The sequence below is a fragment of the Nicotiana sylvestris genome, chromosome 5, assembly GCF_000393655.2.
Source record: "Nicotiana sylvestris chromosome 5, ASM39365v2, whole genome shotgun sequence".
NCBI lineage: Eukaryota > Viridiplantae > Streptophyta > Magnoliopsida > Solanales > Solanaceae > Nicotiana > Nicotiana sylvestris.
In genome coordinates this window covers 4,164,333-4,178,430 of record NC_091061.1, presented here as the reverse complement: position 1 = coordinate 4,178,430, position 14,098 = coordinate 4,164,333, and the positions used below count along the sequence as shown (strand labels likewise).

Genomic DNA, 14,098 nt, shown 5'->3' with positions numbered 1-14,098 from the left:
TAAAGAAAAGTTAAATAAAGTGAGATTCTCTTTTAAAAAAAATAAAAAAGTGGGATTTTAAATAAGATAAAGTAATTAAAGTTGGAATTTTAAAAATAAAAGTAAATAAAGGTGGGATTTCTTTTTCTAAAAAAATAAAAGCAATTTGTAAGTGGGATTTCTTTTAATTAAAAAAATAATAAAATAATAAAAAACAAATCTGAAAATTTCGAAAATTTTGCTATAAATAGAAGAGAAAATTTAGGAAGAAGGGTGGAAAAAAAGAGAGGAAAAACTAGATAGAGAGAAGAAAAAAAGAGGGGGCGGAGTGAGAAGTATACACCCGATATACATTCTGTATACACTGAATATACAGGGGCAGAATTCATTTTGGAGAGTTTTGAAGTTGAAAAAAATAGTTACTGCTTCATTGCCTCGCTTAAGATCTGAAATAGTCAGAACCTTCCTGCCTTTTACTTCTTCACTATACTTGGAGTCGTTTATAGTCTCCTGGGTTTTCTGCTATTCCTACTGTACTGGTTTGCGATGTTGCTGAATCTGTTGTTGCTGTGTTATTACTGCTGCTGACTTCTCCTTCTTTTGTTCTTGTACTGCTGTTTCCAGGTACACATTTGTACAATCTCGGCTTGAAGCAAAAAATGAAATATTAATCAGGCTTTGTTCCTGTTGAATTCCTCCTGTTTAGATTTGTGGTTGAATATAATTTTTCTTTCTTCGTATAAAGATGTAGTTGAATGATTAATGAATAATGAGGTTGCATATGTATACTTTCTTCATCTAATAATGTTAGTTTAAATTACGGAGAATAATTAATCTGTTTTGATATTATGGTCAATCTCATGTTCTAGTATTATTGAATAACAGAATATAAAATGAAAGCAGTTTTTCTTTGTACAAACTCGATCGCAATTTTCCATTCGCATTAGCCGTAAACTAATAACTAATAAGTTACGTTTTTCAGCATGTAAATAATTAAGAGATTTTCTTTTAGTTTAGAGACGAACTTAATAGAAAATATAGTCATTGTAGGTTTATCCTGTAAAAATAAAAATGAGACGAGCCTCGCCAAATAAAACGTATAGATTGCGGGGCCCTCACAAAATGTATGGTTTAATTAGAATTCGGAAGGACCGTTTAGCGAATTTCACGGTCTTCCCCAAAATAATAACGCGATAGTCTCTTTAGGCGCGTGTTTAATATTTTACTTTCTTAAGCCTGGGTGTGCATTTCATGTGACCCGAATCCAAATCCCAAAACATCAAATAAAACGTGTTCCGGATTGTGGGTGCATTTCATGTAACGCAGTCCAAAGACGTGTTTTAAGCGATGTTCATATTTCTTTTAAAAACAATAATAATAAAGCGGTTAAAAGATAAAATTTGCACATAAGTTCATATTTGTATAAAATCAGACAATCAAGCCGAATATAACAGTTGAGCGACCGTGCTAGAACCACGGAACTCGGGAATGCCTAACACCTTCTCCCGGGTTAACAGAATTCCTTATCCGGATTTCTGGTACGCAGACTGTAATATGGAGTCATTCTTTTCCTCGATTCGGGATTAAAATTGGTGACTTGGGACACCCTAAATCTCCCAAGTGGCGACTCTGAAATAAATAAACCAATCCCGTCTCGATTGTCCTTTAATTGGAAAAACTCCCTTGCACCCTCGCGGGTGCGGAAAAAGGAGGTGCGACAAAGAGATTATATCCTTATACAAAGAGAGCTTGCTATTTATAGGAAAAGATGAGTAGCTTTTGTCATGTTCCACTTTTGCGAATGTGAAATCCATGTTTGCATAGTGACCTTTGTGTACGTAGATTCTATATATGCAAGTATGACACTTGTGCTCCACTCTTGACTTCATGAGTTAGTCTTGCAAATGTAGCTTCCATGTATGTGAAGTGACCTTTGTGTAGGTAGATTCAATATATGCAAATATGATACTTGTTCTTCACTCTTGACTTCATGACTTAGACTTGCAAATGTAGGTTCCATGTATGCAAATGTGACCTTTGCAAGTATAGATTCCACACATGCATATATGACTCTTTTGCTTCCATTCTTGACTTCATGGGTTAGATTTGCAAATGTAGGTTCCATATATGCAAATGTGATCTTTGTGTATATAGATTCCACATATGCATCTATAGCTCTTTTTCATCTCTAATTGTCTCTTTCCATAAGCCCATATGTATATTCCACATTTGCGAATATGAACATGATGTGTGCAACTGTGGCTTTGCTGCATTCTCTTGTCTTTTATCTTCTTTCCATCTTTTTCATAATTTCTTTTTCCAACAAGAAATGTTAAAAAATATGCGAGGATAGGATATTATTATTCATATATTATTTTAAAAACTTATTTTTTACATATGAAATTACATGAATAAATTATATCCATCAAATACCCCCATACTTGAACTTTTGCTCGTCCTCGAGGAAAAAGAATACTTTAAAAATATATTTTCCAAACTCCATGACTATTGTAGGATATATTTATACAAAATAAATATTCTCCAATCTGGTCAATGCAATTAACCTTTTTAAATTCACCAAATCTTTTACCTTATTTCTGAATTCAGCTTTGATCAACAAGTACTTGCAATCTTCTTCCCTTGAATCTTTCAGAATTGATAGATTTATGATCACTTATTCAGTTAATATCATATTCTTGTCCATAGGCTTGCTCCTTATGTTTTTCTCCACTAATATAGGTTCAACACTGATTTTTAGTATCTTTCTAGGACTTTGTTTGGCTTGTAATGTTAGGCTTCGGGCTGGTAGGATAAGTATATTTTTAGAGTGACTTCTTTTCCCCAGCTTGGAGCAAACATTTCTTGGTGCTCGATATTTCCTCCCTTTGATAATACTTTTTTTTTTGTTTTTTTTTTGTATTCTCAAATATCTTATATTCACATAAAAAAAATTTCTTCTTCTATCCTTTTCTTTTAAACAAATATATACGTCAATCTCTGCTCATTTTTAGCTGGAAGATCTCATGACTATATATGTATATATATAATTACTCCATTTTTCTTCTTTTTCTTCTTCTTTATAAGAGATCAAGGTATTGAAAAAAAATGAGATAAAGGCTCAAAGAAGGGTTCTAATTGAATATTTATATATATTTGGTTAGAAAATAAGAAGGCTAGAAAATGGTAAATCAAAGAAAGCCTAATTTTATTTTTCAAAATTCAGTGTCACGTATTATTTCGTCTTGAGAAACATTTAGAGCAAGTTCTAGCCAAGTTTATTGATTCTACCTGTTTTGCGATCATAATTGTTCTCAATTCCAATGATTTCCGGAGATAAAGATGCTTGCTCCTGCCTTCACAAAATCAAAATTATAGATATGGAATTTACATGGTGAAGATGAAAAGCATTAATCATTGGACATACAGTAAAGAATTTATTTTGTTAATTAAGAACCTACAAATAGGATATAGGAGAGAAAAATAATTATATATAAAAAAAAATAGAGCTTTATATAAACATATATATATATATATATATATATATATATATATATATATATATATATATCTATTAATTAGATAAATATATAACATATACTAGAAATGCATCAGAATATACCCCTCCACACGTGAACTATTTTATCCTCCTGGATAAAATACGTGATGAGCGATATACATATACAAGTATTAATTTAAGGAAAAGAAAAAAAATAATACTAATGTATATAAAATAAAATAAAATCTTTTTGGCTTTCAAATTTACAATCACAGAAGAAAGCTTGAAAAAAAGCTATGACTACACATGTTCTATGTGTAATATAGTGACTAAATTTAAGATCTTATCAGTCATTTGGTCCTGGTTTAAATATAAACCAAAACTTACCTGAGCTAGCATTCGACTTTGAAACATTAAATGGTTGACCAACCAGTTACTTAGGCATACCGATCACCATAGAGTTGCTCCTGTATAGGTGATTCTGTTTTTGTAGAGGTCTTCATAAGATGTCTTGGTTGTATAGTAACCTGGATATTGACCAAATTAATTGGTTAAGCATTTAATTATCAAACCTAAGTTGGACTTATAAGGCTCCATTGCTTCACCCTCAATGTCTACGGGTATGTTACTATAGTTCTGAGTTTAACATCGTCAGCTCGACGTATTACCTGTGGAATTCATCAATCTATCAAAGTGATTGATGAATGTTGCTCAAAATGTCCTCCAAAGTACAATTTTAGTCTTTGACCATTTACCTTGAACTTGTCACCTCTATTGTTCTGTTGGATTTCAATTTCTCCATATGGAGTAACATTTGTTACATTGTAATGACCTGTCCACCTTGATTTTAACTTTCCTGGGAATAGCCTGGGTCGACTATTGTAAAGAAGCACTTGATCTCCAATTTTAAAACTTTTTATTCGAATCAAATTGTCATGCCATTTTTTTGTTTTTTCTTTAAAAAGTTTTGCATTTTCATAGGCCTCCAATCTCATTTTTTCCAACTCATTAACCTGAAAAAATCTATTTTTACCAGTAGAGGCTAATTCAAAGTTTAGTACTTTTAGTGCCCCAAAAGCTTTGTGTTCTAATTCAACTGGCAAATGACAAGCTTTCCCAAAGACTAATCTATATTGGGATGTTCCAATTGGCGTTTTGAACGTCGTTCGATATGCCCATAATGCATCATCTAATTTTAAAGCCCAGTCTTTTCTTGAGATTCCAACCGGCTTTCCAAAAATTCTTTTTAACTCACGGTTGGAAACTTTAACTTGTCCTTGCTTTTGAGCATGATATGGTGTTCCTGTTTTATGAGTCACACCATATTTTGTCAGCAAAGCAGAAATTTGTCTATTCATAAAATAAGTTCATTGGTCACTAATGATGACTCATGATGTGCAAAATCCGGTAAAAATATTTTTTTGAGAAAATTACCCACAGATCGAGCATCATTTTTCCTTATGGAGATGGCTTCAACTCATCTTGACACATAATCCACAGCCAAAAGGATATATTCAAAAGAATGAGCGGAAGGAAAAGGACCCATGAAATCTATTCCCCAAACATCAAATATTTCACATACCTGTATTGATTGCAATGACATCTTATCTCTCTTAGTGATGTTACCTGTTCTTTGACACATGTCACATTGTGCAACATATACTTGGGCATCTTTAAAGAGAGTCGGCCAGAAAAATCAAGCTTCTAAAACTTTAAAGGCTGTTCGATTTGTTGCATAATGACCTCCAATTGCTCCATCATGACAATGATATAAAATTTTGTACATCTCTTCCTCAGGCACACATCTTCTAATGATATTATCTGCACAATTTTTAAACAAGTAAGGTTCATTCCATAAATAATATTTTACATCAGATATAAGCTTTTTCTTTGCTGGTAAGAGAGATCTTGGGGTATCCACTTTCCAACCAAGTAGTTTTCAATATCTGCAAACCAAGGTGGTTGAGTCACAATTGAGTTAACTGAGAAAATATGTTCATTAGGAAATTCTTCCTTTATCGCTAAACTCAATAGAGGAAATTTTCTAATCTATACAAATGATCAGCTACTTGATTCTCTGTTCCTTTTTTGTCTTTTATCTCAAAGTTAAATTCTTGTAGAAGAAAAATTCATCTTAACAATCTAGGTCGAGCATCTTTCTTTGCTAAGAGGTATTTTAAAGCTGCATGATCAGTAAAAACAATGACCTTGGTTCCTATCAAATAAGATCGAAACTTATTAAAAGCAAATACTACTGCTAGTAACTCTTTTTCTGTTGTGACATGATTTAGTTGAGCCTCATTCATTGTTCTACTAGCATAGTAAATGGGACAAAAGATCTTATCCTTTCTCTGGCTTAAAACAGCTCCAACTGATGTATCACTAGCATCACACATGACCTCAAAATGTTGATTCCAGTTTGGGGACACAACTATAGGGGCGGTTGATAACTTTTCCTTAAGGGTCTCAAATGCTTTCAAACAATCACCTGAAAAAATAAACTTAATATCTTTCATCACAAGGTTAGTCAACGGTTTTGAAATCTTTGAAAAATCTTTTATGAACCGTCTGTAAAACCTGCATGACCTAGAAAGCTTCTAATGCCTTTCACAGTTGTAGGAGTGGGTAATCCTGCTATGAGATCAATTTTAGCCTTATCAACTTCTATCCCTTTAGCAGTGATTTTATGTCCTAAACAATTCCCTCATTAACCATAAAATAACATTTTTCCCAATTAAGAATCAAGTTTCTCTCTTCACATCTCTTAAGAATTAGGGTCAAGTGGTGAAGACAATCCTAAAATGTTTTTCCAAAGAGTGTAAAATCATCCATAAAAATTTCAAGAAAATTTTCGGTCATGTTAGAAAAAATTGCTGAAATATAGCAGGGGCGTTGCATAGACCAAATGACATTCTCCTATAGGCCTATGTTTCATGAGGACATGTGAAAGTTGTTTTGTCCTGATCTTCAGGTGCAATTGGTATTTGGTTATACCCTGAATAGCCATCAAGAAAACAGTAAAAACCATATCCTGCAATTAGGGGTGTTCACGGTTCGGTTTGGCCGGTTTTTGATTAAAACCAAAACCAACCCAATTTAATCGGTTTTTAAAATTTTAAAACCAAAACCAAACCAAATTACATATAAACCATCGGTTTGGTTGTTGTTGGTTTGGTTCGGTTTTTCGATTCCTAGTAAGCTAATGATAAGACGATAATAGTAAAACAATACTAGACAACAATCTGAAAATAATTTGCTAAATTTATGCTTTTTTATAAATATTTTATTTCGGAACTGAAAGTTTATTTACCTGTTTATACGAAAAAAATGAACAAAAAACAAACTAAAAGTTTACTTTCTCAAGATTTAGCTACTACAGTCTTGCAATTTGAGTTTGCTTTCTTTACTCTTGTCGTAGAATTTATTTTATAACTCTTTTATTAGGAAAAAGTATGTGTGTAGGTTAGAGAATTAGATTCTCTTAAGGAAAAGAAAATTGGCCGAATCCTATTCTTTTGGGCTTAGGCAATCTTTTAAGATATAAGTAGGATAAATCAAAATTAAAAATAATAATTAAAATGCATAAAGTATTTAAAATTATTTATGAAAAGATATTATATCATATATCAATAATTATTCATATTTTTATATAATTATTCGGTTCGATTCGGTTTTTTATAATAGAACCAAAACCAACAAAATATTATCGATTTTTAAAATTTAAAACCAAAACCAATCCAAATCAAGAAAAATATCGGTTTACTTAATCGGTTTGATTCGGTTTTCGGTTTGGATCGATTTTTTGTCAAACCATGAACAACCCTACCTACAATTCTTTCTAATATTTGATCAATAAATATTAAAGAAAAATGATCTTTTCTAGTGGCATCATTGAGACGTCTGTAATCAATACAGAATCTCCATCCCGTGACAGTTCTGGTTGGTGTAAGTTCATTACTTTCATTTTTTATAACCGTTATACCTCCTTTCTTTGGTACTACCTGAACAGGGATTACCCAAGGGCTGTCTGAAATGGGATAAATAATACCTGCCGCCAAAAGCTTTACGATCTCCTTTTTTACTACTTCCTGCATTGCTAGATTCAATCTCCTTTGAGGCTGTACTATTGGCCTATAGCTATCCTCCATGAGAATTCTGTGCGTACAAATAGCTGGATTAATCCCTTTGATATCTTCTATAGTCTATCCCAAGAATTTTTTGTGTGCTTTCAACACTTCAATCAGTTTTTCTTCTTGTCCTGCAGTAAGAGAAGATGAAATAATTACTGAAAATAATTCTTCCTCAAGATAAACATATTTTAAATGAGATGAGAGAACTTTGAGTTCAATTTTTGGTTGAACTTGTTCTAATTGCATCTCCTCCTCTTCATAATCTTTTTCTAGTATTTTGGCTTCTCTTCTGATGATAGGATCATCATCTTGTATGGTGTCACATTTGGCCAAACATCTTTCCATTGAGTCTGGAATCAACTGATCAACTTTGAATTCGTCTGTAAGATAATTAAGCATGTCAATCGAAAAACATGAAGATGATGTCTCATCTCCTGAAAATCTTAATATCTTTTGCATATCAAAAATGACTCTTTCTTCATCAACTCTCAAAATCAGTTGTCCTTGATGGACATCTATGATTGTTCTACCTGTGGCAAGAAATGGTCCACCCAAAATAATTGGTTCATTAGGACATTCCTTCATTTCAAGTACTATAAATCTACAGGGAAAACAAACTTATCTACTCTTAAGAGCACATTTTCAATTATTCCCTTAGGTTTCTTAGTACTTTGATATGCAAACTGAAGAGAAACACCTATGTCTTACATTTTACCAAGATTTAATTTTCTAAAAATAGAAAATGGTATCAAGTTAATTGAAGCTCTAGAATCACAAAGTGCTTTTTCAAAATATACTCCTCCCAAAGTGCATGGAATTATAAAACTACTTGGATCACCAAGTTTTTGTGGTAGCTTATTTTGAAGTATATCATTGCATTTTTTCAATAAGCATCACCACAGAAACTTCTTCCAATTTCCTTTTACTTGACAAAATTTCTTTTAGGAATTTGGCATAAGAAGGCATTTGCAACAAAGCATCAGAAAGGAATATTAATTTGAATTTGTTTTAAAATCTCCAAAAACTTTGAAAATTGATTATCAAGATTTTCTCTTTTCAGTTTTTATGGAAAAGGAATTGTCACAGGGAAATGAGTCAATTTTTCAATATTCTTTTTTTTTCTTGACTTCTTTATCTTTAGATAGTTCAGACGGTATTTCAACATTATTACCCTTGTTTACCTGTTGTTCTGACTTGTTTGCATATGGCTCATCAAGCTCCTTACCTGACTGTAAGGTGATGGTTTTAAGGTGCTCCTTTGAATTTTTCTCTGTATTGCTTGGCAAGGGACCTTGAATCTTTTCTGACACAAGAGTTTCCAGTTGACTTAATTGCATTTTCAAATTTTTGAGGGTTGAACCCTGGCTTTCCATCTTTTCATCAGTGACCTTAATGTACTTATACAAAAGGTGATCAAGACTTGAATGATCTTGTTGAGGCCTTTGCTGATACGACCTTGCTTGTTGATAAGGTCTATAGTTTGGTTGCCCACGATTCTGATTCTAGTATCCCCACGGACCTTATACTTATTGTTTCTGGAAGTTTTGAGAGTTCTCTGGACCATTTGGATTGCTCCATTGAAATCCTGGGTGCCTTTGTGTCATTGGACTGCTAAAAGGGTACAGTTTATAACTGACAGAATGGACATGTTCGTCATTATGATTGTTTGTTTGACATTCATGGTTCATATGGTTTCCTCCACATATGTCACAAGTCTCAGATTGGCTTGGTTGTTGTGTATTCACCTGGAAAGATTCAAATTTTTGTACCAAAGAAACAATTTGTTGTGTTAGTGTATTTAAAGCATCAACCTGATTTATCGTAGCAGCCTTCTTGATGATTACACGTTCAGATGGCCATTAGATGGCATTCTCAGAAATCTCGTTCAACAATTGCAATGCTTCCTCCGTGGTTTTTCCCATTACAGAACCTCCTACAGCTGCATCAATCACCTTTCTAGCAGAGGGTTTTAACCCGTGATAAAAAATATACAGTTGCATGTGTTCAGGAATGTCATGGTGTGGACATTTTCTTAACATTGCTTTTAATCTTTCCCAAGCTTGATAAACTGACTCAGTGTCAGTGTGCAAGAAGTTAGAGATGTCTTGTCTTAACTTTGTGGTTTTAGCATGGAAAAAATATTTATTTAAAAATTTCTAAGTCATTTGGTCCTATGTGGTAATGGAACCTTGTGGCAAACTTCGCAACCAAGTCTTGGCAGCTCCTTTTAAAGAAAAAGGAAATAGCCTTAACTTGATAGCTTCAGGAGGTACTCCATTATACTTAGCTGTTTCAACAAGTTCCAGAAAGTCAATTAAATGACTGTGTGGATCTTCACTTGCGTCTCCAGTGAAGATGCAAGACTGTTGAATTGTTTGAATCAGGCCAGTCCCGATTTCAAAGTTGTTGGCTGCCACTTGAGGTTTTCTGACACTAGATTCACAGTTGAAGCGGTTAGGTCTAGCATAATCCCTTAGGATTCTGTTTGCTGGCCTTGGTGCTACTTCATCAAACTGATCCTCCACATAGATTGGTGGTTGAATGTCTTCTACTCCCTGATTCTCCATTCCTTCACCAACTATGCTTTGAGAAGATGATGTTTTTCTTTTCCTGCACAATCGAAGAGATTTTTCAATTTCTGGATCGTAACTAGCCAACTTTTTTGTAGAAGAGCGGGTCATAATACTTAAAATTTTAAAGAGAAAAAAAATAATAGTAGTTTCTAAAGCAGTACTAGTAGTTAATAAAATAACTAATGAAATTTTTAAAGACAAAAAAGTACGATAATATATATTAAATATAAGTAAAGGTAGTACTAGTAAATAATAGTAATTAGAAATAAAGTTAGAATACTATTTATAGGTAAAAGTGCTAGTAATATTATACTAAATATACTAAAGGAAAGTTAATAATAGAAATAGTAGGAAGAAGTACTAGTTAGTAGATAGTGAAAATACTGACATAAATAATAATAATAATAATAATAATAATAATAATAATAATAATAATAATAAAAATTATCAAATTAGTAACAAAATATTTAATCTGAAGTAGATGTATGCCAATCCCCGGCAACGGCGCTAAAAATTTGACGAGGCCAATATGTATTGGAATTTCCTACTCGTACTCTATCAAATTCTAATATAGTTTAAGATATCGTCCCACAGAGACTGGATAATCTATGCTATAGACTTGTAATATTTTAACTACTATTTGAGAGAATCAAATTGATGAAAAGTGAGTGAGGTATAAAACTTGTTAATTACTTAAACAAAACAAAATATTTTTGGAAGATTTATAATTTAAAAGGAGTTGGGAATCATTGAATTCACTTGATAATATTACTATAATAATATCTTAATGTCACGACCCGGATTTCCCACTCTCGGGAGTCGTGATGGAGCCTACTAATGAGAGTTAGGCAAGCTAATCCTTAACTGCTTATTTTATTAACAATTACTTCTTTTAACAATTATCAGTGATAGCATGAAAGCAACAAAATTAAATAAATATGCCGAAGACTTAAATTTAAAGAAACTGAACAATAATGTGAGAATTAACATATGCCTCTACCCAAGAACCGGTGTCACATTACTCACGAACTTCTAAGAGTGCTAAATACAACCGTTTGAAAGAAAATATAAACTATTTTTCTCGAATATATAAGATAACAGACTGAAATAAAAGATAGAGGAGACGCCGGACTTACGAACGCCTGCAAGGCTACCTCAGTGTCTCACTGGACTGAAAGCTAGCTCCCGCGCTACTGCTGCTGTCCAAGACCTGGATCTGTGCAAAAGAGCATAGAGCGTAGTATCAGCACAACCGACCCCATGTACTGGTAAGTGTCTAGCCTAACCCCGGCGAGGTAGTGACGAGGCTAGGACCAGACTCTAGATAAACCTGTACAGTTATATAATATATGGCGGAAAAGTAAACAAGTAATAGGCAGTTAAAGCTGGGGAAGGGGAAACATGCTTCGGGGATAGCAGTTAAAAGAAAATAACAGGGAATAATAAGGAAGCTAGCAATATAACTTCTATCACAAATGAAGAAAATAACGCAACTTTCACTTTCAGTTTCATCTTGTTGCAGGCGTGCAACCCGATCCCATTTCTCATATCTCATGGTAGGCGTACCACCCGATCCCATTTCTCATATCTCGTGGTAGGCGTACCACCCGCTCTCATTTCATTATATCTCGTGATAGGCGTACCACCCGATCCTATTTCATTATATCTCGTAGTAGGCGTACCACCCGCTCCCATTTCATAATATCTTGTGGTAGGCATACCACCCATTCCATTTCATCATATCTTGTGGTAGGCGTACCACCCGCTCCCATTTCATTATATCTTGTGGTAGACGTACCACCCGCTCCCATTTTATAATATCTTGTGGTAGGCGTACCACCCGCTCCCATTTCATCACACAATTACAAGAAATCCCGTCAAGGGAACATAAGTGATATAATAACCTCCCGACGAGGGGACAAAAGCAATATAATAGTTTCCCGGCAAGGGAACAAAGATATCGAAACAGTCATCCCAGCAAGGGAGAATCGGCTATAACCAATCTTAACTTAGCTTGTACTCAGCCCAAATAATGACAATGCTCAAACATAAATAAAATCTTCGAGGATAGAACAATTCTTTGCTCAATATAGAAGATCATTAATTAAAGCATCTGAAATGTCATTTAAGGACACAACAACTTTCAATTTAAGACTCACGGTCATGCTCGACACCAACGTATAGATACTCGTCACCATGCCTATACGTCGTACTCAACAAGAAGCAAGTAGCAAATATGACTCAACTCCTAATACTTCAAGTTAAGGTTAGACCGAACATTTACCTCGATGCCTCGAACACCACTCAAGTCTCAATTATAGCTTTACCTCTTGATTCCACCACCAATCCGCTCGAATCTAGTCATAAGTTACTTAATCACATTAATAAATGCTAAATGAATCAACCCCAATGCATGAAAATAAATTTTACAAGGTTTTACCCAAAAAGGTCAAAAATGTCCCCGGGCCCACGGGGTCGAAACTCGAGGTTCGGACCAAAATCCGGTTACCCATTCCCCCACGAATCCAAATATATGATTTGTTTTGAAATCGGACCTCAAATTGAGGTCCAACTCCTCAATTTGTAGAAAACCTAGGTTCTACCCAAAACACCCAATTTTCCCATGAAAATCTTTGATTTGAAGTTGAAAATCATGTTAAAAGATGTTAAGAAGTGAACAAAATGAGTTAGAATCACTTACCAATCGTTTTGGAGAAGAAAAGTTGTTTGGAAAAATCGCCTCTTATGTTTTGGGATTTTGAAAAGTGTAAAAATAACTGAAATTCACATGTATTTATACCCCTCTGAAGTTCCCACCGCGGACCGCGCAAGAAGGATCGCGGCCGCACAGGCTTCCTGAAGGCCTGCGGATCTATGCCCCGCGCAGACCTCGCAAAGCCGACCGCCGTCGCGCAGCACCCACTGCGGACCGCGCTGGCCCCTCTGCGGCCGCACGCGTTTCCTTGCGGGCCGCGCAAAAGGGTTCAGAGACCTATCAAAATTCCTGAACCTGCAACATCTCATCTTTTTAAGCCTAAGGCATCCCGGAACCTACTAGAAACTCACCCGAGCCCTCGAAGCTCTAAACCAAGTATGCACACTACCTCAAAAACACCCTACGAACATATTCGTGTGATCTCATCACCAATGCAACATCATGAACATCGAATTGAGCCTTAAGATCAATGAAATTTCTCCAAAATTCCTTTTAAACATCAATTTCCCAATTAGGGTCCGGATCGTGTCAAACGACGTCCGTTTTAAACCAAATTTCACAGGAATAACTCAAGTCATATATAAGACCTGTACTGGGCGCCGGAACCAAAATACGGGCCCGATACCATTACTTTCACATCAGATTTCATTTCAATTTTCTATAATATTTATAGAAAACAATTTCACTTAAAAATTCATAACTCGGGCATGGGACCTCGAAATTTGATTCCGGGCATACGCCCACGTCCCATATTTTCCTATGGACCCTCCAGGATCGTCAAATCACGGGTCCGGGTTCGTTTACCAAAAATATTGACCGGAGTCAAACTTATTCATTTCGAGGTCAAAACTTAGCGATTTTCACAAGATTTCACATTTAAGCTTTCCGGCTACACGCCCGGACTGCGCACACAAATCGAGGCGACTCTAAATGAGGTTTTCAGGGCCTCGGAGACACAGATTTCAATTAGAAATAGGTGATGACCCTTTGGGTCGTCACACTTAATTTCTACATTTATTTCTCTAAAGAATAATTGCTTATTTCTAGTACAATTATATTTTGCTCACTAAGAAATAATCAATTAATAACACTCTGTGAGAATTATGTTAATTAATCAATTTAAGACTAGTGACTTTTAAACCGAAATATTTTTCTTGCTTGAATTGTGCTAAAAGAAAGTAAAAACTTCGTGAGAATATTTACC

At 34.4% G+C, this 14,098-nt stretch overlaps 1 protein-coding gene and 1 non-coding gene across 2 annotated transcripts; one reads left to right on the top strand and one right to left on the bottom strand.

Moving 5' to 3' along the window:
• Positions 1-4,155: 4,155 nt before the first annotated feature.
• Positions 4,156-7,623, bottom strand: LOC138868231 (uncharacterized). The gene is made up of 4 exons (XM_070145761.1): positions 7,458-7,623; positions 6,053-6,166; positions 5,615-5,963; positions 4,156-4,825 (listed from the first exon to the last, which is right to left on the bottom strand). Exons 1-4 carry the CDS (start codon positions 7,621-7,623, stop codon positions 4,156-4,158), a joined length of 1,299 nt encoding a protein of 432 aa, XP_070001862.1.
• A 1,992-nt stretch (positions 7,624-9,615) lies between these two features.
• Positions 9,616-9,722, top strand: LOC138869806 (small nucleolar RNA R71). Its single transcript, XR_011400059.1, has one exon. It is a non-coding gene; the product is annotated as a small nucleolar RNA R71 (small nucleolar RNA).
• Positions 9,723-14,098: the final 4,376 nt, after the last annotated feature.